This window comes from Macrobrachium rosenbergii, chromosome 6 (genome assembly GCF_040412425.1).
Source record: "Macrobrachium rosenbergii isolate ZJJX-2024 chromosome 6, ASM4041242v1, whole genome shotgun sequence".
Classification (NCBI taxonomy): domain Eukaryota; kingdom Metazoa; phylum Arthropoda; class Malacostraca; order Decapoda; family Palaemonidae; genus Macrobrachium; species Macrobrachium rosenbergii.
Window position 1 is genome coordinate 16,544,695 of NC_089746.1, and position 26,602 is coordinate 16,571,296.

Genomic DNA, 26,602 nt, shown 5'->3' on the forward strand with positions numbered 1-26,602 from the left:
TAAATATAAAGCAATGGTTCTCAACTGGAGGTGCCGGGACCACAAGGGTTCCGTTACTATCGTGTAGGAGGTCCGCGAGAAGTTTTGGAAAATCACAAAAATAATAAAAATATAAATAAATAAGTATATAATGACAAAACAACAATAACAACAGTTTTGGTCCGGGGACCCCCAGCAGGGGATATCAGATTCCCAGTGGAGAATGGGATACAGATTTTCAATTACTTTATTAATGGTAAGAATAGAATCTTGTTCAATAATGAAAAGAGGAAAAAAAATGGATTGATAAGAAGATAATAATAAAATTTTTTCGGCAAAGATTTATTTGGGATCGGGACCATATCCGTGAGAGAGAAAGAGAGAGAGAGAAAGAAAGAGACAGGGAGAGAGAGAGAAATTCCTAAATTTTCCTTCTCTCTCTCTCTCTCTCTCTCTCTCTCTCTCTCTCTCTCTCTCTCTCTCTCTCAGACGATTTTATCAAACGGTTCGAGGAATGAAAATAAGAAATTAATTTTATTTCAGCTCTCTCTCTCTCTCTCTCTCTCTCTCTCTCTCTCTCTCTCTCTCTCTCTCTCTATAATCACATTCAGAGCGCACGACAAGAAATATACTGAATCAGACAGGGGCTAAAAGGCCGGATAATCAATAATTAATAGGATTTAGGATTACTAAATAATACATCCTGAGGCTAAAAGGATAAGGGGGTGGGACGTATATCCTATATAGGATTCTTCTAGGGGCCTCTGGCTCATCCTCCTCATCCCCTTCATCCTTCTGATGTTGCACACTCATAGTTTAATCACGCTGATTGTTGCAACACGTTGGTTGTTTTTGTTGCTCTAAATTGGTTTTTGTCTGTTCATGTCTGTCTGTCTGTCTGTCTGTTTAGCTAGCTGTTCGTTTACTTATTCATCTCTCTCTCTCTCTCTCTCTCTCTCTCTCTCTCTCTCTCTCTCTCTCTCTCTCTCTCTCACAGACTATTTTAATCAAAGGGCTCGAGGAAAGATTATAAGAAATCAGTTTTATTTTAATCTCTCTCTCTCTCTCTCTCTCTCTCTCTCTCTCTCTCTCTCTCTCTCTCTCTCTCTCTCTCTCTGTGAATTTATCCTTACCCATCTATCCTTTTGTCTGTCTATTTATGTATTATTTTCTCTGTCTCTATTTCTTTTTCATCCTCCCTATCTATCTATCTATCTATCTATGTATCTCTCTATCTATCTAAAAAAAGACGCATCATGATTAACACCTTCGCTATTTACACCCCCCCTCTCTCTCTCTCTCTCTCTCTCTCTCTCTCTCTCTCTCTCTCTCTCTCTCTCTCTGGGAGTCACCACGTGGGGCATCTGGCAAGCATAAAGCATCCTTTTGGGCTTTGGGTTCACCATACGTGTGTCATTACATCAGTGATTACTGTAATGCCCCATGAAGCATATCATTATAAAAGGAATACAGGGTATAAATTTTTTTTAAATAAGTTTAATTGTAGCCTCTCTCTCTCTCTCTCTCTCTCTCTCTCTCTCTCTCTCTCTCTCTCTCTCTCTCTCTCAGCCCTTACTTATATATATCTCAGAAACCCTTATATCTTATTTTTCTCTATTTTTTTATAGATTCGTGACAGATTTCCTAAAATATATTTTGGAATTTAAATATTTCTTGACTTTATATGTTTTTAAACCTATTTTAGGCTCCGCACATTTGCGTAGGAGCCAAAAAACAATATTTATTTTTAGCTCCCAAACGATAATTGACTTTATTTCCACTAAGGATGATAATTTAAAAAAAGAACTTTATCCAAAACAATATTTATTTTTAGCTCCCAAATAATAATTAAGTTCATTTCCACTAAGAATATTAAATTTCGGGAATATTTTCGCGACATTCGTTCTCTCCCCAATTCCACCGCGGGGCGCTTTCCCCCTCCCCACCCACCGCCTTATCCTGACCGGTGCCAGTTTTGGGAAGATGAATCACTCTAACCAAGACGTTTATACACCGGGCATACCCATGCTTTTACCTCAGTGTGGCTTCTGCCTCGGTGCCGGTAGGAAGGTCACGCTGTCAAAGTGACCGACGAAACGAACGACCTTTCGTGACACAAAACGAATTGTAACATTTGTCCGAATTTAAAACCCAAAAATACGACTCTGGAACGAGAGAATTGGAATAGTGGAAGAGAGAATGAAAATACGAGAGAAGGAAGGAAGATAATTACGAGAAATAGATTGATTGTTGAATATTGTATCTTCAGTGTATTGTGTTTGAATTGTGCAAAGCCTAGGACGTTTTACAACTTGACACCGAATAAAAATAATAAAGGAATTAATAAGTGAGAGAATTCATTTTATTGTGCAAAGCTTGGAAACTTGTACAACTTGATGCACTGCTGAAGTAAATCAGGGAATTAATATAAGTGAGAGAATTCGTTTTGAGAATTATACAAGCGAGAGGATTTATTTTTCTTCAATAAATCGATTTGACAATTAATACAAAATGGTCAGGTGCATGATCCGCTCTCACAACCAGCAGTACAAAATTGCTCCTCGAGTAAGTGAATGTTTACTTATTCATTTGTGTATTTATTTATTCGTGTAAATCATTCGAAAAACAAAGCCAAGAGAAAAAATTTAAAATTGTAATAAAAACTGACTTTCCACGGAGAGAGCCCATATATATATATATATATATATATATATATATATATATATATATATATATATATATATATATATATATATATATATATATATATATATATGTGTGTGTGTGTGTGTGTGTGTGTGTGTGTGTGTGTGTGTGTGTGTGAGTGTGTGATTTGCAAAACAAGTAAATTAAATGCCTTAAATAATTTTGTCATCAGATCATAAAGCATTATACTTGAAATGAGTTTTATTTCTATTGAGTGATCTTAGAGCATTCAAATTAACAACAAGAAGAGCACCAAAATACAACAATGACAAGAACAACGACAGCTTCTACTACAACTAAGCAACAACAACAACAACAACTATTTTGTTGTTACAATTGCGAAACAAAATATGACACCTACAACAATTATTACTGTAAGCGTCAGACTATGACATACTGTACATTCACATCTCTTTAATCGAGCGTAAAAGGTCGGGCTTAATAGGGAATGTCTGTGGTTTTTCCTACACTAGTAATTCTCTCTCTCTCTCTCTCTCTCTCTCTCTCTCTCTCTCTGTATGGTCATATAAGGTATCATTATCACACACGCCCAAAAATGGTGCTTAGTGTAGTTCCATGTTTTTTTTTTTCTAAGGGGTAATGAATATCTGTGCTCGTACAGTTTTATTTTTATGACTGTTATTACAGATTCACTGATAAATTGTTTTGAACGTTGATATTTCTTATTTAGATTTTTGAACTGCATGTGTTGACATGTGGTTATATATATACTGTATATATATATATATATATATATATATATATATATATATATATATATATATATATATATATATGTATATATTTATATATATTATATATACAGTATATTTATGTATGCGTGTGTATATGTATGTATGTATGTGTTATGTGTATCTTTATTTTGCCTTACTAGTTATTACGAGAAGATTTATCGTTTTTATGATGATGTTAGTGATAATACAGTCATTTATTTCATTATTGTTTAGATCAGAAACAGTACTGTTTTCGTGCTGCTATGAATTTTAATTTAAGTTTTTATCTCATGTTGTTTTACTATAAATATGCGTCAAATGAAAGTAAATTCAATAAGAGAGATAAATTATTTGACTACTGCTGCTCTCTCTTACTGCTGCTATTCCTTATTGCTACTGTTCCATACTGCTACTGTTCCTGCCATTGCTGCTATAACTGATAGTACTTGTCATCGCTCCATACCTGTGATGCATCATTAGCTACCTTGTGTTACGTGACACGTACAGACAGACAGACAGACGGTCAGTCAGTATATGATTTGATGACCTCTCGTGAATTTTTAGTTTTCTGTAAAAGAAAACTAGTGTCCCGGCTTTGTCTGTCCGTCCGCACTTTTTTCTGTCCGCCCACAGATCTTAAAAACTACTGTGGCTAGAGGGCTGCAAATTGGTATGTTGATCATCCACCCTCCAGTCATCAAACATACCAAATTGCAGCCCTCTAGCCTCAGTAGTTTTATTTTATTTAAGGTTAAAGTTAGACATAATCGTACTTCTGGCAACGATATAGGATAGGCCATCACCTGGCCGTGGTTAAAGTTTCATGGGCCGCGTCTCATACAGCATTATGCCGAGACCACCGAAAGATAGAGCCATTTTCGGTGGCCTTGATTATTTATACGCTGTAGCGGCTGTACAGAAAACTCGATTGCCCCGAAGAAACTTCGGCGTATTTATTACTTGTTTTTCTCACAATCATTGTTTTCATCATCATTCCCACTTCACTTTCATTCATCATCAGCATTTCCTTTTCTTAGGAGGCGTCAATGTTGCTATCATCATTATTTTTTAAAATGTTCAGTATAATTGCTCAAATGTAACAAAAATATTCAAAATGTTACACAATGTTCAAAGTACAAGAAATTTTACATAATACTAAAAAATTTACAAAATATTGCAAAATGTTGAAAATGTTACAGAATATTCCAAATTTTACAAAATGTTCAAAATGTTACAAAGTGATCAGAAAGTTGCAAAATGTTCAAAATGTTACAAAATGTTCAGAATGTTACAAAATGTTCAAAATGATACTAAATGTTTCAAAATGCTCAAAATGTTACAAAATATTCAAAAGGTTACAAAATGTTCAAAGTGTCACGAAAATGCTCAGAATATTACAAAATGCTCAAAATAAATGTTCACAACGTCACAAACTGTTACAAGGAATGTGGATGATTGTCAGTATCTTGAAAAAGACAGTTAATACATAGCAGAAAAAGTAAAAATGAAAATTTATTAAAATGAGTGACCAATGCGTAGAAAAATTAAATATACGAACGGATTGGTAATAAAATATAAAGAGGAATAATCACTCAAATGTTTTAGTTGACAAAATTAACATTTGTCAAAGGCATTAACTTCTGGGATAAGGAAAAGAGGGGCATGAAAAAAGAGAACTTTATTTACACAGATGTGATTCTCAACTTCAACATCCCGAAACGCGTGAGAGAGAAAGAGAGAAAGAGAGAAAGAGAGAGTAGAGGAAAAAACTAAAAAAAATATGTCAGTGTAAAATTAAAATGTATACTCAAGACTTCATCCAAAGAGAGAGAGAGAGAGAGAGAGAGAGAGAGAGAGAGAGAGAGAGAGAGAGAGAGAGAGAGAGTTGAAATTAAACTGATTCTTTTTAATTCATATCTTGTAGCCCTTTAAGAAAAAGACAAAATCATGCGAGAGAGAGAGAGAGAGAGAGAGAATTCATACATTGTAGCGCTTAAAAAAAAGACAAAAATCATACAAGAGAGAGAGAGAGAGAGAAGACAAATGAAACTTTTTTTTAATTCATACCCTATAGCCCTTTAATAAAGACAAAATCATACGTGAGAGAGAGAGAGAGAGAGAGAGAGAGAGAGAGAGAGAGAGAGAGAGAGAGAGTCAAGTCCGGAAATGTATTCGCAAAGTCACCGGAAGTCCCGAAAACATTCTTTACGTCATAGTGGTTCCTTTCCTTTATTTGTGTTCTCCCTCCCCTCTCTTTCTTTTACTCCTTACACTTACACAAAAAAGGGGAAGAAATGGGGGGTTGGGGAGGGGGCAGCAAAATCCCCGTAACAGAACTACAGAAGAATAACAGCTGATTAGACGAAACTGTTCACAGAAACATTTGAGTCGTCAACAGTTTGAGGGCGGGACGCATCTTACTGCATTTTTAGCGTCATCTTGGAATAACGGAAAATGAAATAGGAATATTAGTTTGGCATTAAGTTTGAAGTGATTAGTAATTTATCTCTCTCTCCCTCTCTGTCTTTGTGTGTGTAATAATATATATATATATATATATATATATATATATATATATATATATATATATATATATATATATATATATATATATATATATATATATATATATATATATATATATATATATATATATATATATATATATATATATATATATATATATATATATATATATATATATATATATATATATATATATATATATATATATACTTGCATATACAGTATATATATATATATATATATATATATATATATATATATATATATATATATATATATATATATATACACTTGCATGTATATATATACATCTACATATATTTATATATGTATATATAATATATATGTATATATACACATACATAAATACATACACTATATGCATGCATGCATGCATGCATGCATGCATAAACAACGGAGTCTCCTGAAAACTGCTAGATGCCAGGCTGACCTATCCCATATCCCCGCGCCCATTTTTACGACTCTGACCTCGATGACCTGACCCATAACTCGTGGAGCCATTGAGGCATTTCCTGAAGGTGGTTCCACCTTGTTCCACCCATCCAAGTTCCACCCATGTCATCTGGAGGGTTCCATTCCTTGGTGACAGATAAAGAAAAAAAAGTGTCAGATAAATAATCATTTACTTTGGTTGGTTGAACTAAACGTGAATTTTGATGGTGTGGAAAATCTCGTGTTTATATTATGTTATTTGCTTTTTCTGATTTGTTTTATTGTTGTATCGGCAATGATACATTATGTTTAGAGAGTGTGCAAACATGCTCTTAGCAACACACACACATATATATATATATATATATATATATATATATATATATATATATATATATATATATATATATATAAATATATATATATATATATATATATATATATATGTGTGTGTGTGTGTGTGTGTGTGTGTGTGTGTGTGTGTGTGTGTGTGTGTGTGTGCGACGCACACCTCCTCTCTCTCTCTCTCTGAAACTGGTCAAGTTTTTGTATTTTATTGTAATCGAATTACTTTTATATTTTGGATTATCTCTTCGTTATCACACTTGAGAGGAGTTTATTGATCTTAACACATTGTTTATCTGCCTATTTGCATATCTTTTAAGTATTGCCTTTACGTGCCATTAGGTTGTTAAAAGTCATACATTTCTTTCTGTTGAAGGTCGCCTAAAAGAAAATACTGCATTCTGCAAATGCCTCTTCTTTGTATCAGGTTATTCGAATTCTCATGTCTGTCTGTCTGAAGGTATTCTTAAACAACAACACACATAAATAGACAATACGTTTGCTTTTTATTTTCTTGTTAGCGTGAGCCACAACTTGAAAGAACAAGTAAAAAATGCACCGAAGTTTCTTCGGCGCAATCGAGTTTTCTGTACAGCCGCTACAGCGTACAATCAACGCCACCGAAAATAGATCTATCTTTCGGTGGTCTCGGTATAATGCTGTATGAGCCACGGCCCATGAAACTTTAACCACTGCCCTGTGGTGGCCTATCCTATATGGTGCCAGAAGCACGATTATGGCTAAGTTTAACCTTAAATAAAATAAAAACTACTGAGGCTTGAGGGCTGCAATTTGGCATGTTTGATGATTGGAGGGTGGATGATCAGTATACCTATTTGCATCCCTCTAGCCTCAGTAGTTCTTAAGATTCGAGGTGGACAGAAAAAGTGCGGACAGAAAAAGTGCTGACGGACAGACAAAGACTGCACAATAGTTTTCTTTTACAGAAAACTAAAGATCGTAAGTAAAAACGTGTTGAAGATAGCTTGAACAATACACACACACACCAGTAAAAACGCCACAACATTGAAGTAACGTCCCTTTCTTTACCTCACCAGGGAGATGACGCAGAGAACATGTGCAGCACCACTCTGGAACCCGATCCCAGGTACCAGGGATGCTGCTCCAACATCTTCCGTCCTGGCAAGGTCCTGAGAGACATCATCATCGGGTTCCTGGTCGTCTTGGCCATCGCTGTGGTCATCGCCGTGCTCTTCGTAGTCTGCTTCTACGTCCTTCCGGGTAAGCAGCCAAAGTTTGGTCTTTTGTCTGCTCCAAAAAAGTTTTCTCCTTGATTAATGTGATTGTTTTCTCCTTGCAACGATTTTCATGTGAGTTCATCTCTTGAAGCATCTTGATTAGTCTTTTCTTTTGAATAGGGTCCTGAATTATAAAGAAGGATGCTGAAGATGTTTTCTTCTTGACTAAGTAACATAATTGTTTTCTACTTGCTGTGATATACATGTCAGTTCATCTCTTAAATCATCTTGATCATTGTTTTCTCTTTATCTGGGTCTTGAAGTATAAGGAAAGATGCTAAAATAACCTCACAAAATCAATTTCTGATTCAGGTTTCTTCCTTTCAAAAGAAACAGTCATCACTTTAGTTAGTCTTTTAAATCATCTTGATCAGTGTTTTCTTTTGAACTGAAACCTGAAATGTCATTAAAGATGCTAAACTCACTGCACAAAATCAGTTTCTGATCCCGATTTCTTCCTTCCAAAAGAAACAGAGTCGGCAGACAAACTGGAAGAGAGCGCTTTTGTAGGCAAACCCATTGAGGATGAGGTGAACATCAATGAAGTAGAGCTGACGGACAACACCAGGTACGACGTGCGACCCGAAGTGGTCCTTGAGAGCATACGGAAGGATAAAGAACTTAACGATCCCAATCATGATGCTGCTGAACATCACGAGGAGCATCACCACAAAGAATCAGCAGCCACAGTAGAATCTGGGCTAGAGGAAGCTGCACCAGAGCCTGAACCAGAGGGTATTGATCACGAACACATGCACAAAGACGACAAAATGGTACACGAACACATGCCCGTCGATGGAGATGGCAAGATGCACCAGGAAGACATGATCGGTAAAAGTGAGATGCCTCATACTGAAAGTGAGGTGATTGGCGTACACATGGAAGGCAAAAATGAAATGCCACATGAGCATATGCATGAGCACAGCGCTGCTGAGGGTAAAATGCATGATGGACACTCGTTCAATTTGAGCGAAATATCCCACGAACCCGAAATGCCCCACGATCATGAGGTCAAGGAAAGTATTATGCCTCATGAGCACGAGGTCAGTGTAAGTGAAATGCCCCACGAACACATGGACAAAGGAGATGCCTTGCCTCATGACCATATGCATACTGATCCTCACGACCACATGCACGTAGTTCCTCATGACGACATGCACACAGGTCCTCATGACGACATGCATACAGGTCCTCATGAGCACTTGCATACCGGTCCTCATGACCACATGCATACTGGTCCACATGATGACATGCATACTGGTTCTCATGACGACGTGCATACTGGCAGTCATTTGCATCATGAGGATGCCAATAAAGCAGTTGAAATGACTGGTGAACATACTGAGAGTGAACAAACCCATGAGCATACAGTGGGACATGAACACGAAGGTAAGTACTTGCTGTTTGTTAAGTTATTTGAAAATTTGCTTATAAGACTGAGATGCCCTTATCAATGGATTCAAGATTCATTAGATATGTTAGCATTTTCTTTCATGACTTTTGATGCAAATTAAGTTGATCCCAGATGATTAATTAAATGAAGTGACAATTACGTCGGTATTAAAAAATATCAAAATAATTTTGATTAAATCACACTGCAAGAGTTAAAAAAATTGTGATATTTACAGGATCAGCCTTTGCCCCCTCAGCACCCGTAAATGAAGAGGTTCTGGAAGTTGTTGGGGCACCAGCTTTGGAAACCACTCCAGAGATGCCAACAGAACGCACAGTGATTTCTGTTTCCAGTCCATCTGGTCCAGGCGCAAAAGTCCAGGTTCAGTCATCTGAGTCTGAATTTACTGCATCCTCTGATTCTCCAGTGTCATTCGAAGGACGATTTGAAAGTGGAATACTCCCTCCTCTCTTTGAAACCTTAGGCCCACGTTTCAATGCAACAGGTTCTTTCAGTGGTACTGATGGTTTCCTTAATAGAGGCACAGAAGGGCCGACAGGGACTCAGCCAGAAAAAGAGCCAGAAGAGGTTATCGTTCCAGGGTTTGGTATAGAAGAGGTAGAGTCCCCTATCCTGAATCCTGAGGAGGTACTACCAACAAAACCAATCGCTACAGGTATGCTTTACGTCAGGATTTTGTCATGTGCTTTAATAAACACTATTTAGACACATGAATATTAGTAAAGAGCATCTAACGAATTAAGAATTCATGGATATTAAAGTACTAAACGTTTTCAGTTCCAGGAACTTGCCGTAAACGCCAGATTGAAATGTGCAGTGACTTACCATATGGCCTAACAGCCCTTCCAAACTGGGCAAATGACCAAACTGAAAGAGATCTAAATGAAAGCTCACTTCCATTCTTTAGAGTAAGTAGTCTTGTATAAAGCTTCCCTTTTCTAACAAATCAAGCATGTGCTGATAAAAAACAACATTGAGTGTCCATGAAAAACAGTTATCTCTATTTGCATTTGTTACTTGTGAACTTGAAGTAGATAATGTGTGCTGTACAATTTTTATTCACTGCAGGATGTAATTGTGAGGTCAGGTTGCTCTCCAAGAGCGCGCCAGTATGCTTGTGGTATTTTAGAGCCACCGTGCAAAAGTGACGGATCAATCGTTCCACCTTGCCGCACCTTCTGCAGATGTAAGATTAGTTCTGAATGCACTGATTTTACCATTATGAATAAACTATCTTTTTCCCATCAACACAATAGCCTCAGTATTCATTATTGCTATGTTTAAAAGACCTCAAATGAGTTTAGCCATCACTCTCACTAATTTTCATTTCAGAATTTAATTTTCTTTTCATTGCTGCTTCATGCCAGCTTTGTCATTCCTGTGATGCTAAAACTGCTATTAATTAGTACATGATCTGTTTTGTAAAATCCCCGGTCTACATTTGCAGCCGTAGCAGCAACTTGTCAAGAATTCGTCATTTCTGCAGTTAGTTTGAGCAGTGTCTTTGACTGTGAAAAATTCCCTGACTCTACCAATCCAGCTGTATGCTTTGACATGACCCAAGGTAAGAGTGGTGCAAGTTACTTAAGAGAACCATTTCTGTGTCATTCTGCCCTTTGCTTACTGTAGTTTGAGCTCCGACGTTCATTCTGACATCTTGGTTTGTTCATTTGGATTAATTCGTTTTGCTTAGCTTTCCTTGCAAGCCGCCCATTTTTCCTTCATACGCTGTTCCAGATGCACTCATTGTACTCAAATGCAGCTCTCACTGATTTTTGGTAGCTTCTTATAAAAAAAAAAGATATATTTGCTTCTTTGCTATTGGTTTTCTAAAATTTCAGTCATTGAATACCTTAATTTTTCTCTACTTAATTTTTTCAAAAATACTGCCTGATACTTAATTTTACCTAAAGCTTTTGGTTAGGGATTACTTTAGGTCTTGAGCAATGTGCTGCCATGTCCTACTTTGAATGTCGAAATGATAATGTAAGACAAGAAGGTCAAGTTATTTCAAAATGCCAAAGAAAATTGTCAGAATAAACTGTTTGCCTTTATTATATACTAAAGAAGTCTTGGGATAACTTTTGGAGATGGGTAGGCACTGCTTAGATAAACAACTGATGTCTTATCATCAAAATGAAATGTAATATTGAACTTGTTTGTAGGCAAATAAAAAGACTCCAGTACCCGACAGTCACATGTTTGCCATAAACACAGCAGCACCAAACAGTTATGATTCGTAGTGGATAGAACATTAGGTGGAGGTGTTTGCGAATGCTTTGGGACACATATCACAGTGTTTTGAACTCAAGCACACACATGTACAAGGTTCGCAAATTACAAGTCAAGCAGCCACATACGCATTAACATGAACACCGACCACAGAAGTTTGGGGTTGCAAGGTACACCTTCACATCAGTTCAGTTCAATAACCACCTTCTGTAATACTATGGAAGCAGTGGCCATGGTAACAAGCGCATATTAAAGGTGCATATTTTAAGCAGTTAACAGTCCATAATCACTTACTGATGGCTGTTCCCTTTGCATTTCAACTTAAAAGTAGATCCATTTTTGGCTAGAGACCGTCTAGATTTGAATATCTAGCTGGCCAAAAATATTCTGCTTTTAGTTGTTGTCCACTGGGATCCATGTATGGTGGCTATATTTCAGCAATTATTGTACCGAATAATTAACTAATTGGTTGTGGGTATGGCTCCGGTCATTATGGCTACAGAGCCTTGTATAGGGCTGGAGCACCGGTGTGGCGACGGCCGGTGTGTGGCGAGAAGGCTCGTCTGTGATGGCCTCGCAGACTGTGTAGACCGATCGGATGAGGCAACATGTCCAAATCGTGCTCAAGGTCAGTCTTGAAGGCTGCCAGGTTCCTAATAGAATGCGTAGGGCGTTATCACGTGTGCTCACTGGATGTCCAGAAAACAAGCCCTGTGGCAGTTAAAGCAAAATGTTATTGAATTAGATGAGTAAATAACCTTGTGGTGTCTAAAGTCATGTCGAATTCAGATGACATCCAGTGAGAATACTTTAGCATCCCTAAACTGAGAAATAAAACCTGTAGAAAAGGGCCTTACTGAAGATTCTTTCCCCGCAAATCCGGCAGTCCTAGTTTGCTACTAAAATGCATTGACATGGAAAGAAGTTGCTCTTATTCAGAACTCTCGAATGAAGCATGAGTTTTCATCTCTTCCAGAAGTTTCACTCCAGTTCTGACATTCTGATCTGTCTACAAGCTCCATTTCTATTGTGCACAACTCTGTCGAATGATGCACTGCTGTTGCATGCTCTGTTTTTCTAATGTACTTGCAAAACTGTACTTGAATTCCTTAAATACACGGATTATGTTTGGAATATGGTATCTTCAGAGTCCCTGTATCTTTCAAGGCAGCCACGTCAACTCTTTGATCAGCTGCATTCTCATGTCTTCAGCTGCACTTTCTGGATTTCAGTTGAATTTGCCTTGTCTTTCACACTCTTTTTAATCATTCTTGCCTGTTTGGGGAACAAGCTGTTCTAGACATTTTCTCCAATTGTCAGTCATTTCTTCAATGACTGTTATGTGTGTATGCCCACTTCCTTGTTTTCTGTTACTTCTTATTTTTGCTTTCAACATCAGTTTCAAGAATGCATATCCGAACAAGGCATAATAAGTTATAATAATGTTCTAATTACTAAGCTGTGACTTTCTCTTATTATATTCTTGAACTCTAAAACCAACTGTAAGCAAGAGAATCTATTCTTTTTATACTATTTGAATTTTATCTCTTTTGTATTGACATGATACACTACCAATCAATATAACTATTAGTCATGGTAGTAAGGCAAAATACTAAATTTGATATATGCAGAATTCATTGATAGTCACTAAAGTCTCGGATATGCATGAGCAGCAAATGTTTCATGTAATAATTTTCATTGCATGAATGCAAATTACCTCAAAGTAAATTGTGCTAACTTTCTGAATGATGATTAGATTATAAAAATTAGAGTTATTTATAGTCTTCTTCACAAAAGTTCCTTGCATTATTTATCTTATATCCACTGAGTATTTTTTTAAAGCACTGTCATTGATAGTTTTAGTTCTTTGCAATACAAAGCATAACCTTAAAACTTTTCATTCAAGCATTTCCATAACGATAGTTTAGCAGATGTCACTAATTATCACCAGCATGAATTGAGAATGTCATTACTAACCTAACACAGCTCCTGGAGATGAAGCTTTGCTTGAGGGTCCAAGTCCTGCTCCCAGCATCCCTACTGACCAGGAACAACCATCCTCTCCCGTTCTGGAACTGTCACCCAAGGAGTCCCCAGTACCTGATCTTTTACCCGAAGAGTCCCCAGTACCTGATCTTTTACCCGAAGAGTCCCCAGTACCTGATCTTTTACCCGAAGAGTCCCCAGTACCTGATCTTTTAGCCAAGGAGTCCCCAGTACCTGATCTTCCTACCCCTCTGGTTGAGGGAAACCAGACTGAACCAGTTGTTGTGGATGAGATATTCCCCACTGATGCAGAAGAGGTAGTAGCCACAACTCAGGAATATCCTACTGAAAATACTGAATTGGCTGGTCAAGAGCCCACCATCCGTTCCCCACTGACAGCAGAGGAAGAGGTTGGGGTACACAATGAGGAACCATCCCTGACAGCAGAAGTTGGGGTACACAATGAGGAACCATCTCAGACAGCAGAAGTTGGGGTACACAATGAGGAACCATCCCTGACAACAGAAGTTAAGGTACAGAACGAGGAACCATCCTTGGCAGCAGAAGTTGGGGTACACAATGAAGAACCATCCTTAGCAGCAGAAGTTGGGGTACATAATGAAGAACCATCCCTGACAGCAGAAAAAATTGGGGTACACAATGAGGAACTATCCCCGACAGCAGAAGAAGTTGGGGTACACATTGAAGGACCATCCTTCCTAGGAGCTTTGTTTGGCTTTGAAACAGAAGTGGCCCCAGCAGAGGAGTTTGTAACAACAGAAACTCCTTTATCAGCAGCAGCTGCTGCTGAATTCGAGGGTACTGGAAAGGACCTCGTCCCTTCAGGCGCACCTGCTGTCCTTTGCGATGATGAGAATTTCCTGTGTCATGATGGAGCAAACTGTGTTCCACTCTCAGCTGTGTGCGATGGTTTCCAGCAATGCACTGATGGCTCTGATGAATCTAATTGTACACACACTGGTGAGTGATATAACCCTTCCCATAAAGTCCAGCTGTAAGTCTGGTATATCGTTGTTCCCATACAAAATACAGCTGACTGATCAACAGCATTTCGAGGAATGCTTCTTTGGTGTGACAAGTGGACAAATAGTCTTTGTAACGAAAAGATTTTACTGAAAAGACCCTAAAATCCTCTTTCTGTCTCTCTGACTTTGCTACCTCCATAGATGCTTATTTCCTTTTTAATTTTACCACTGCATGCTACGTTTATGATAGTGACCTTCTTAGAAAATTACCACAAAAGAGACTAAACAAGCAGTTGTAGTTATTTTAAGCAAATTATGTTTTCTGCATGAATCATGTAATCTGAAATTTCCAATAATGAACTGTCGTTTCTTCTAGTTGCCCTGTCACTTTTTGTTTTAAGTGCTGTTAAGCATCATCCTTATTTACCTTTGTGAGCTATTTTTAAATGCTCAGTGCTCAGTAAATATAGTTTTTGCAATGTAATTTTTGTAATTATAAGTAATTGCTTCTAACATTTTGCTCACTTTAAGATCATAAAATATATTATTGGCACACTAATATCTCATGCTTAAGTAACATTTGATGGACTATGAGCTGATACCTAAAACTGACTGACATTTTTGACATTTACTCCTTGTTTTGTTTAAGATCAGACATGACAGTTTGACTAGCTTCTTTAAACAGTATGGAACCATAAAACATTAAAAAAAAAAAAGCATTGCTGCATTCTTGAAATGACTAGGACATCATTAGTAATGAGTCTCTAATATCACACATATCAGGATGCCCCAGTGGAGAGTTCAAGTGTGCCACAACAGAGCTCTGTATTCCGAATTCATGGCTTTGTGATGGTGCCGACGACTGTCATGACAACAGCGACGAAGTCAATTGCGATGTAGACCTTTCCTCTGACAGTGAACGGCTTCCTTCTTCACACATTCCTACAACTGGTGACCAGCTGGAAGGTTTAGCACCAATAGGTCAATTCCCATTCCCAGGAGGATATCAACCAAATTCCCTTCAGAATAACTTTGATTTAAGCTCTGAAAATATAAGCTCTGATAATGGAGCACCTGCCTATGGAGATAACTGGCCAGAAGAAAGTCAAGAGGAGCACTATGCAGAAGGTGATGACTATCATCTTGGAGGTAATGAAGAAGGGGTTTACACCAACAGTGAAAGCATTAACACATTTGCATATGCTGATCCAAATGAGCAAATATTTGCAGTCAGTGATGGTCAGGAAAACCTACCTCCAACTCTAAAGGACGAAGAAGCAACTCAGCACTTTTCAGAAGAGGAGAGCTATATTCACCAGTATGCAGGAGATGCTAGATCCCCCAAGGAGTATCCTGTTGAAGACAGTGGCATAAGTTCTCTACAAAATGCAGAAAATACTCTGAAAGAAAGTCATGAATCAAATTTAGAAACACTATCTGAGGATGAAAGCTATGTTCTACCATCTGACCTTCACAGTGAAAATGATCAAGAGGTACATGCCGAGTCATACTCACAAGAAAGTTCATTCCCTCAGTCTGTGGAAACACTAATCAATGATGGATCTCAAAATCAACATGAAGATGGGCTGCAGTATATTTCTTCTTCTGAGGATTACAGTCTGGATGACACTACTTCAGAAGATTATTACGAAGATGATAGTCAGCCACTGTCTGAAGAACAGCCTTCAGAAAGTAGCTCTGATTACTATGATGAAACATCAACAGATGACTTGAAGGTTAATTTAGATTATCCAGTAGATTCAAGTGTGGAAAATATTAACAAAGAAGACTCACATACTGAACCAGAAGAAGAAATTCCTCAGGAATCTCGTGTAAAGGATTCAGGGTTTATTAATGAGTACTTAGCTGTAGATGACCCATGGGCAGAGCAAGTTAATTCACAGCATGACTCAGTGTATGCTTCTGATGAAGATCTGAAAACTAGTTCTGTGTCAGATTCTCATGCTTACTCAGAAGAACCCTATCAAGAAAATGACCAACTAAATGGTAATGAAGATACTCACAGAGAAAATATTTATCCTTCAGAAGATCATGAAACCTTTAATGATCAGAGTTCTCAGTCTCAGCATCACCAACAGGAAAGTTTTAATAATTATCCAACAGGACAAGACACACCTGCTTGGGAGCAACAGTCCGTAGAGAGTGAAATTTCACCTGATGAAGTGAAAACTATCCAGGACGGTCCTTCATTTTATCAAAGTGAATCTTCTTCACATGAAAGCTTACCAGAACCATTACCTGCTGAGGGACAACAGCACTCAGGAAATTATTATTCTTCTGATGAAATTAGTACTTCCAAGGAAAGTAATTCTTATCATCAAAGTGAATCATCTCTAGAAGAAGTTCAAAACTTACACGAGCAGGAGCAAATCCAGGAAACTCGGCCTCAAGAATTAACAACAGAAAAATCAATGACTGAAATATCTGGTCAAGACACTAGTATTCAGGATAAGGAAGTTGGTGTTTTTGCTGATGATGCAATAAATCAAGGTGTTACCACATCAACAACAACAGAAGCCTCAGCAGACACTACAGTAACACAGACCCCTTACAGATTTAGAGGCTTCAATCGTTTCTACAACAATCGCCGGCCAACTCGACCAAGCTTTAACAGACATGTTCCAGAACAAGCAACATCTACTACTGAACCACCATCTTCCGACACAAGTTCTACATCCGAAGTTCCACACACAAATTTCAGGTCTCGTTTTCAACAGTGGCGAACATCTCGAATTCCAGGCCAACCATCTTATGAATCAATGAGAACAAAGTCACTGAGGGAAAGATTCCGTGGAAATTCTCGCACAAATAGTAACCAGGTCCCAGAGGACAGCGTTGCAGAAAGTTCAAACCACGCTCCTTACCAAAGGACTTTGACACGTCGTCCATCTAGCATTCGAACATCTCGGATATCAATCCCACAGAATCACTTCTACCAGGAGGAATTTTTAAAAGAAAGTGCTGTGGTTCCTGAAACAGAAACAGAGGAATTGTTTGAACAAACAGCACCACTGATTGATCCAGCTAGTTTTCCTGAAAATGTAGTGCATCCAGATTCTCAAGATGCAACTCCAGACCACACACTAGAGTTCAGCATCAGTCATCCATCCGAGACTCACGGAGTTCCCGCTGACATTAACGACTCCAGACTTATAGTAGACCAATCGGCACAGACTTACAACTTCGAGTATCAGACAGATCCTCGACTTCTGGAATACAGACAAGACACTTCTGAGTATGACCTTGCTAATAACCATTCGCCCCTATACCTACCATATTCCCCAGTCCAGTTTGCTAAAGGTAACTTACAAAACTAGACGAATATCTACGCGGTCTCAACATGGTCTGCTTACTTCAAGTATGTATAAATTTCTCTTATTATTTGGAATGCCTTTGCATATATGTTACAGCATGATCAGTTCTTCGTCCCGCATTAGTTTTTTCTTAGGTATATTATTAAAAAATAGAAAAAATAGTTGTAATGGTCACATTTTTGTATGGCATGAACAACTCTTAGAGATTACCATCCATGCATGAGATTGCATTCACTTGAAAATCACAGACACCAAAAGTAATTTCAACCTTTTTTTTATTTTTACCACAAGTAAATACATTTATTTTTCTGCCTCATCTTGGTGTTTTACTTTAGAAGGGAATGACAGAAGAATAAAAAGAAGACTGAATTTCGTTTGGTTCACTGATCAGATGAAACAACACTTGAAAAATAGTCTCAAGATGATAAACATTAGACTTAAGATGTTAAACATTCGACATGAGTTTCATCTGTCATCAAACTTCCAAAGATTAAAATACCATATTTAACCACCCTGTAGGGCACGTCTCCCCTTCCCCCTGTTCCCCTCCAAGAGGTATCGGAGTAGTTACTGTATGTAAAAAAATCCCCGTCTTTACAGGTTTTGCTCCTGTAATCCCATCTTCAGACGTCGCTTCTGTAGCTGCTGATGCTGCCGCTACTGCTACTGCTGCCGCTGTTGAAGAACCAGAAACCCAGACAGGCTTCCCAGGTTTCGCAGCAGACGCCGACGAAGCGTTTGCGACCACTACTCTCCTTCCCGAAGAGGAAGAAGAAGCTTTCGAGGAAACGACGATTGATTCTACCTCCTCCTCCTTTTTCGGGGGGGAAACAACTACCCTCATCCCTCCTTCGGAGTGCCCGGAGCTCCAGTGCCTCGACGGCACCTGCCTGGCGCTGAACCAGCTGAACAACGGCGTGAACGACTGTCCAGATGGCACTGACGAACAAGACTTCGGTTCTCTCTTCTAATATTTGTGGTCGATTTCTTCGATTCCATGTCTCGTCTCTATAGCTCTCAAATTTGCCTCCGCGTCAAGACTCCGATTTTACAGAAGATCTTGTAAACAAACTTATGGGAACTGTAATTATTAGCTGTTATTGTACTTTTTTTTTTTAGGATGTTCCAGTCTCTTATAGGAAGATGACTATGTAATTTGAACTGTATTTTCAAAGGAATTAAGTGCGTAGCATTCCAGTAGATGTAAAGTATTGATGCCAGATTTTATATATATATATATATATATATATATATATATATATATATATATATATATATATATATATATATATATATATATATATATATATATATATATATATACACACGTATACATACATATATATATATATATATATATATATATATATATATATATATATATATATATATATATATACATACTATATATATATATTAATGGTGTCACAAATTCAGAAAATTTAGTGCAAACAAACAAACCGCTTCCACAATTAGTGTGTTCTTGCATTACAGGAATTATTAAATATAGTCTTCTGCTACACCCAAATTTACTGAATGTCCGGAAACCAAAAATCCTCGAAACTTGAAAATTTTTTTACATTAATCGTTAAAAATTTGTAAATTAATCTGGTGAGGTGAAGTTGTGAAATCAATCCGTCCACAGTTATGTATACACAAATACATATATGTATATGTAAGTATACATTACTTATACTGACATATATTGATGTGTATATACATAGATACACGTATAGAGTGTCTATATACACGTATATATACATGTATATCCATATATAAATGTATAGATACATTGTATGTATGAATATATCGTAATAGTCATTATAATTGTACACGTATTTCTTTACTAGTGATATGAATATATCATACATTTTATATGTACATCTCTTTTGTAAATAGTTTTTTGAAACTCTTTTCATCTATTTTTCTCTCAGACTTCTAAAAATTATACTTTATTTTTTATTTCTCTATTCATCTCCGTCCAATACTCCGTTTCAATAAAGACAATGAAGGAGAGAGAGAGAGAGAGAGAGAGAGAGAGAGAGAGAGAGAGACAATCTGCATAAACTTCCTCTCTCAATATAGACCAACAGAGAGAGAGAGAGAGAGAGAGAAAGAACCTGCAATACTCCCTCTCAATACGTTCGTGGGTCACAATGATACCCGAGACACCAACAGAGTAAGTGAGTTGTAATCAAGTTTTATGTCACAAATCCCGGATGTGACCAGGAGTAAAAACTAAACAAAAGCCCGTGCAAGGTTTAAGAAGTAACGTCAAACCAGTGATGCCCTGAGGTTATTCTTAATTTTAAACCAATCATATTTATTTTTTATTTATAACTGTACTACTATTGGGTGCTTATTTCCCCCCGCCCCCTCATCGATCTTCCGTGAAATTCCAAAGTTAAAGTCAGACTTTTCATGTTTATATGTTGCTATTTCTAGGCCTATTTAAATTTAACGGTGGTATACTTGTTAAGCTTAACCGCTTCGCCGCTATAAAAATTAGCGGAACATTTTGCAAGAAACTGTAAATGTCTGTATTTTTATCCGCATTTTCATGTTTGTATATTATATATCGAAGTGTTAGACTTTCAAAGTCAATTTCCAACGCGATTCCTAAGTGTGTAAAACGCCAGACTTTTTAAAAAGAATTTTATAAATGTAAAATTTTGAATATTCACTATTTTGTTCCTTTTAGACGTGGCTGTAATACATATATATCTCAGTAGGTGTGCCTGGCCGTCTGCGAAGCAGACTAATGTCCGTATTATTATTAATAATCTTTGTAAATATCTTTTAAAAAATAATTTGAATGGGTATTAATCGTTCTGTAGGAAAACGAGAATTGTCAATCAGTCTTCATGTCGAGTCAAAACCTTCTACTCTCTTTTTAACTACTGCGATTCCACTTCTCGTTCCTTTGTGATCAAGAGGTAGCTGTATAAAAATATTTTTACCCCAAAATAAACGGAAAAGTTATGTGTATGCTTATTTTTTGTAGACTTGCCTTTCAGAAGTTTGAGGTGTACTTCGTGTATATATAGTCCTGAATTGGTGTGAGGTAGTAGCGTTCTGCTAAGATTGATTGTAGTACAATGTCACGTAACTTTTACAGTTTTTGAACTGCTTAGGACAATCCAGAACATTGCAAAAGTTTTATACAGGAGGTGACATTGTGGTTTGAAAAATAAGGTTAAAGACAATGCTAAATGCAAACTGTAAATACTGGAGAACGAGGAAGAAAAGGACTGGAACAGAACAGAGCAGCCGGTAAAGGCCTTCTTCAGAAATATGAAGAAAATTACGCTAATGAGACCGAAGCTTCTTCGGTAGTGAGAACTGAATTGAATTCATATCCATCAAGCACCAGGTCATGCAAAACAATATGGTGCTATTCAACAGTGAGAAATAATTTGAGAACAAAAGCTTCATGTTAATGCATGTCGTCTACTGTGTATTATAAGCTGAGCACCGTGTATGAGAGTTGGTTGATGCTGGAGATGTGTACATTTAAACTACTTACTAAAAGCTATTGTGGTTGATGTGGTACCACACAAACACGATTTACGGAATAAAGTTGATGCTGATGTAAGGCCCTCAGCCTATCAAACAATGTTTACGAACAAAATTGAATGTATTGGATGTACAGTATAGGTAGAAGTAAATAAATCAAACAGCATTTATGAACTAAATCTGATGTGGGAGATATGCAAAACTCTCGTGAAGGATTCGTCACACGAACGCTAGCTATGAACATGAGTGATAAGACTTTCGTGCCTTTACTGGTATTTGGTGCAAAGTTTGGCGCCAAGGTCCTGAAAGGTGTCAGAAATAAAATTGTTCGTGTGACCAGGAATCACTCTTCTTCAAATTATAGTGAAAAACAAATCAATAATTATTCCAGTATGCTTATGAACACTCCAAGTTAATCGACGCCAAACATTTGATAAAATGAGAACCACTGAACTTTCCGGGAACTTGAAGTAACGAAGGAAGGGAAATTGACAACCTGTTGTTCGACGTAAGATCTATAGACTGAAGCAGCAGTGAGTCGGTCTAACATTTTATTATCCAAATGTTAAGAGAACGTATGGTCCTTAAAGGATATTCTAGAAAGGCAAATGTTATCCTGAAACCCAAGAGGAAGTCATTAAAGTAGCAGGAATCTTTTTTGAAGCACCTCTCAGAAGCCTAGAGTAGAACCACACAAAGAATAAAGTAAGTTCCAGGTAAGGAAAAATCTCTTGGCGTTTAAGTCTTGCCTTCGACCAAGTTTCCTTGCTCAGTTATAGGAGAAGAAGGTTCAAGAAGCATCATCCGTGGGCGTGAGGGCCAGTAACAGTTACTTTAATACTTACACCAGTGTCAAACACACGCCTCTGAAGTAAGGTAGGTTGGAAGACGCCACCCGGTAGGTAATTAAGGGAGTACAGTAAAAAAAAAAAAAATAGAGAAGAAAATGTCGCCTTTTACTAGGTCAAAGCAGTCAATGTCCAGAACAACTCCGCGGTGAGATATAAGAAAATAGGTCACACTATAATTTTCACAATATAAAATAATAAAACTTTGTCTCTGAACACTTTTTGAGGAGATTCACCATATCCGAGATATTTTAATGATTATCTAACCGGCATCCTCGAAATCTTACTGGAGTTAGTTCGAAATTGAGGTTTTTTACCGTAATGTTTCTCAGAAAAACTAGTTCCCCATCGAATGATTTTCGATTTTTGACTTATAAGGTTAGACAATACCTGTCCCCCAACCCCCTCCATAGCTAATATGGCAAAATTATGGGTGTTTCCTCATCATAAGAAGTGGTCTAAAACGCTTTAAATATGAAAAATATTACATTTTACTTTTAATTTTGGTACTTTATGCATGCGGAGTTCTTCTGGACATTCACAAAGCGATAATGGTGATGGCCTAATAGTCAAGTAGTATCTGAGTGAATATAAAATGGTGCTCTTTATTAGGCTTATCTAACTGCTTGATACACGAGGCCAAAGGAAATACGCCTGATGCACTTTCCAGCCAAGAATAATTGGCGTATAATCTTACGAAGTTATGTTGTACCAGAAAATGGTAAAGTCTAGAACATCATTATCACCTAGATAGTGAAGAAAACGACTTTTATTAAACCAGCTTTTTAGAGTAAAGTAGATAAGCATTCTTCAGGATCATATCGACTAGCACCAAACTTATCATTTGTGACTGATTACTGGAGCTAGGCATAGCCTAGATGAAACGCTGTCTGTCAGCACCTTGAAACACGGCTAACTTGCAGAAAGGAAAATCATTTCACTGAAACAGTGTTGTCATCTGTGATACATAACCCCCTGAAATATATATGAATACAATGATAATTGGGGACAAGTACTAGTATTAGACCTAAATGGATGGTTTGATACAGTGGTATATGAAACGTATAGTAAAACTTGAAACGGAGAGGTGTTGAAGACGAGGGACTGGGATGGTTTAAGAGTTAACTCATTACTAGAAATTGGAAGAAAAAAGGAAAAATGTAGAATTACACAAAAACAAAAAACTCAAAAGGTGTACCGCAACGTCATCCCCTAAGACAGGTATTGTTTAGTAAATAGAATAACCAGCACTACTGAGTTAGCTTGCATTAAATGACCTTGAAATTAAGAGTAAGTTTTCGCAGATGATACACAATTTTAAGTGATTAAGGGCAACACTGAAGATATTATGACCCCAATCAGAATCATAATGAATGAATTCAAGAGTTGGGTAAAAAGAACAAACACACTAAATGCACATTTAAAAAAATGTATATTAATAGGGTACAAAATAAACTTTGAAACGTTTGATAAACTGAGGGCTTTCGATATCAGAAAAGTAGAAACAGAAATACATTAAAGTTCAAAAGGTAAAAACAGTGAGAGGCTTCAGAATAATAACTGATAAATGTCTAAATAAGACAGATCAGATTAAATGTAGAAGAAATACGCTACAAAATCAACGTAGCCTTCACAAAGAAATACTTAAATGAGGATACGTTTAAATGATGGTGCTTACGTATTTAATCACAAGAATAGACTAATGCAACCGTCCGCCAAATAGTCTACTGAATAATTACAGGATTTAACAAAACGTCCAAATTAATCAGGAATAAATATATATCCCCGCTAGATAGGGTCAGGACCCGTCCAAATTCAGCTTCATTCATACAACGTTCGACATTTAAATACGTATTTTTGAATGCACAGGAACTAAACTATTCATGAGGTTACCCCAAGAATATGCAATGTATGAAATCATACAAAAGACTATTCAAAAGCATTTACGGCCAGGAAGAACAATTATTCAAAACACTTATATAAAATATAATATGAAAGGCTAGATAGAACAAAATTAAGTCTGAAATTCTAAAAGAATGGCGTTGATTTATTTATATAATTATTCTAATCTATCATAAGCCTAAATATAACCCTCGTTACATCCGGAAATGAAAGTAATGACGAATGTAAAATCTTCTTTCTGTTTTGGTAAGCAATCGCAGAGCCAACAAGTTTCGCATTGCACGCACTATTGAGTGCTTAAGTGTAGGCAGTTTTCATAGCTAAACACACCGGAACCCAGAAAAGAAGAATAGGCATGGGTCTACCTATCTTCTTTCACTTAAAACATTCTATTTTGTATTTATCCTACGGTACGCCATGATCTTCTCGGCCGAAATGTGACAAAGTTTTCCCGTAACACGTTTTACGACATAGCCAGCCAACCAAATGCCGAGTGGCAATACTTGAAATATCATTGATTAACGTTATGATGATATTGAATTATCAACTTTGGTAGGCATTTTAAAGAAGCAATAGTCATTCATAACGGTAGAGGATAGATGAATAAAACGTGTTTTCTACATTACAAGTGAATTTATTGGGTTTTACAAGACATCATTATCAAGATGCGGATACGACATAAATAAACAGGGCCTTATGCAGTACTCGAGAATCAGTCAAAATAATGGGTAAATATGTTTTTATGAGAATCATGAATTAAAATACTGCTGTATATGTCCAAAAAAAAGCGAATTTGACACAGCCAGCCCAGTTATTTTTAACTATTTCACGTAAATTGTATGGCAACACTGCTAAACTGGTACTATCGTCGTTTGTCATGTTCCAAGAACTATCAGCTGATCCTGTCCGATTCCTTCGGTTTTTGCATGCGTCATTACTTTCATTTCCGGATGTAACGAGGGTTATATTTTGGCTTATGATAGATTAGAATAATTGTATAAATAAATAAATCTAAATAAATAGATAAATTCCAAATATTATAATATTTTGTAAAGATTTTGTTGTTTTGAGACTTTGACAGTCCAAGTCAAAGTTGACGAAGCCATTCGGACGCGAGTACAACAACAAAAGTCATGGACTGCAGCTGTGTGACACTTATTCTTTTGTCCGTTTTATCCCTTCTTTTACCCCAGGTATGGGTTTTGGCGATTTTTATAAGTAGTTTAATTTCAATTAAGTATTTTGAATGAGTAAAATATGACTTTGGTTAATATTTGGCTTGTATTCTCGTAGGTATTTCCGCCAACGATAAGACTGCTTATTAGCCTATGTTGTGATCTAGAATACGAACCAAAGCATTATTATTTATCTTATTACGGTTGTAATATTGTCTATAGCATAATTTGATTCTATGACCCAGATTTTGCCTAGACCAAGGCCATTTTGTAACCTCCTTAGGCTAGTTAATAGATTGAGACCTTAAGTTTAGGCTAGGCAATGCTAAGCTGGTCTAAGCATCAAATAAGGGCTTATGCTGTCCAGGCTGGGTATTCGTTTGACCCTAAGGAACCAAATTCAACATTGGTGAAATTCAGAGAACTGTATTGTAGTTTTGGTAGAACTAAGTCTAAGCATGAGCTCCACGTTGGGTATTACTTTGGAAATTGGGCTAATAAGTAACACAGCCTGCTAGTTTAGGTTAGGTTAGGGTACGTTGTGTTAGTATAGTTCCTTTCATATTAGGTTTCCTTAGCCAATCCCTTCTTTAACATATGGCTCCCTGATGTCGGCGCATGCATGGAACCATTCCATAATGACAACATGGCGGTCTGGTCTTTCTCGGTTTCCAAAACCCTGCGTTCCCTAAGGGTCCCCATCCATATTGGGTAGATATGAGGTTAATGATAATTGACCAACAATAAACAACAACACATCCTTCATCAGCAACAGTAAAAGTGTAGGAAAAATCGACTTCCAAGGTAATAGTCCGTGTGGAGTTCTTACTTAGATATACCGCACTTGTTTTATATAGCCTAGGCTGCTAGCCTATTTTTTGATGTTTCACAAGATCTTGACCCACATTCTCCATCAGAATCTGCAGTAAATTTTATGTAAACCATCAACAGATTTTGGACTTCAAAATATAATTTTCGTATGTTTTAATGCGACCTTTAAAAATATCATTTCCCTAAGTTTTAATGTTTGCTCTAGGGTAAACAATTCTGATGTTTGTTTCTTTTGCTGTAGATTTGTAATTTAATAACAGCACCACTCCCTTGAGTGCTGTGTTCAGTACCAGCCCGATTGGCGTGAATAGTAAAACATAAAGAAGAGACGGTAAATATCTCAGTAACAGTTAATTTACGATAGATTTGAGCATG

The 26,602-nt window shown here is 37.0% G+C and overlaps 2 protein-coding genes across 3 annotated transcripts in view; both read left to right on the top strand.

The window, feature by feature from the left end:
- Positions 1-2,017: 2,017 nt before the first annotated feature.
- On the top strand, positions 2,018-18,696 carry LOC136839226 (uncharacterized). The gene is made up of 11 exons (XM_067104967.1): positions 2,018-2,544; positions 7,802-7,985; positions 8,471-9,391; positions 9,631-10,071; positions 10,194-10,324; positions 10,485-10,602; positions 10,864-10,980; positions 12,151-12,276; positions 13,635-14,615; positions 15,404-17,999; positions 18,556-18,696. The coding sequence occupies exons 1-10, from the start codon at positions 2,491-2,493 to the stop codon at positions 17,956-17,958; spliced, it is 5,628 nt and encodes a 1,875-aa protein (XP_066961068.1). The 5' UTR covers positions 2,018-2,490; the 3' UTR covers positions 17,959-17,999; positions 18,556-18,696.
- A 6,581-nt stretch (positions 18,697-25,277) lies between these two features.
- The window catches only part of LOC136839227 (signal peptide peptidase-like 2A), a 53,468-nt gene continuing 52,143 nt past the window's right edge, over positions 25,278-26,602 (top strand). For both annotated transcript variants that reach the window (XM_067104968.1, XM_067104969.1), the window contains exon 1: positions 25,278-25,414. In XM_067104968.1, coding sequence (XP_066961069.1) covers positions 25,355-25,414 — 60 coding nt within the window. In that variant the 5' untranslated portion in view covers positions 25,278-25,354. The remainder of the gene's footprint in view (positions 25,415-26,602) is intronic.

Coding starts and splice junctions, on each gene's coding strand:
- LOC136839226 (XM_067104967.1), top strand. CDS start 2,491: ATGGTCAGGTGCATGATCCGCTCTCACAACCAGCAGTACAAAATTGCT. Junction 10,325..10,484: donor GCTCACTTCCATTCTTTAGA/GTAAGTAGTCTT, acceptor TATTCACTGCAG/GATGTAATTGTGAGGTCAGG. Junction 10,603..10,863: donor TTGCCGCACCTTCTGCAGAT/GTAAGATTAGTT, acceptor CTACATTTGCAG/CCGTAGCAGCAACTTGTCAA.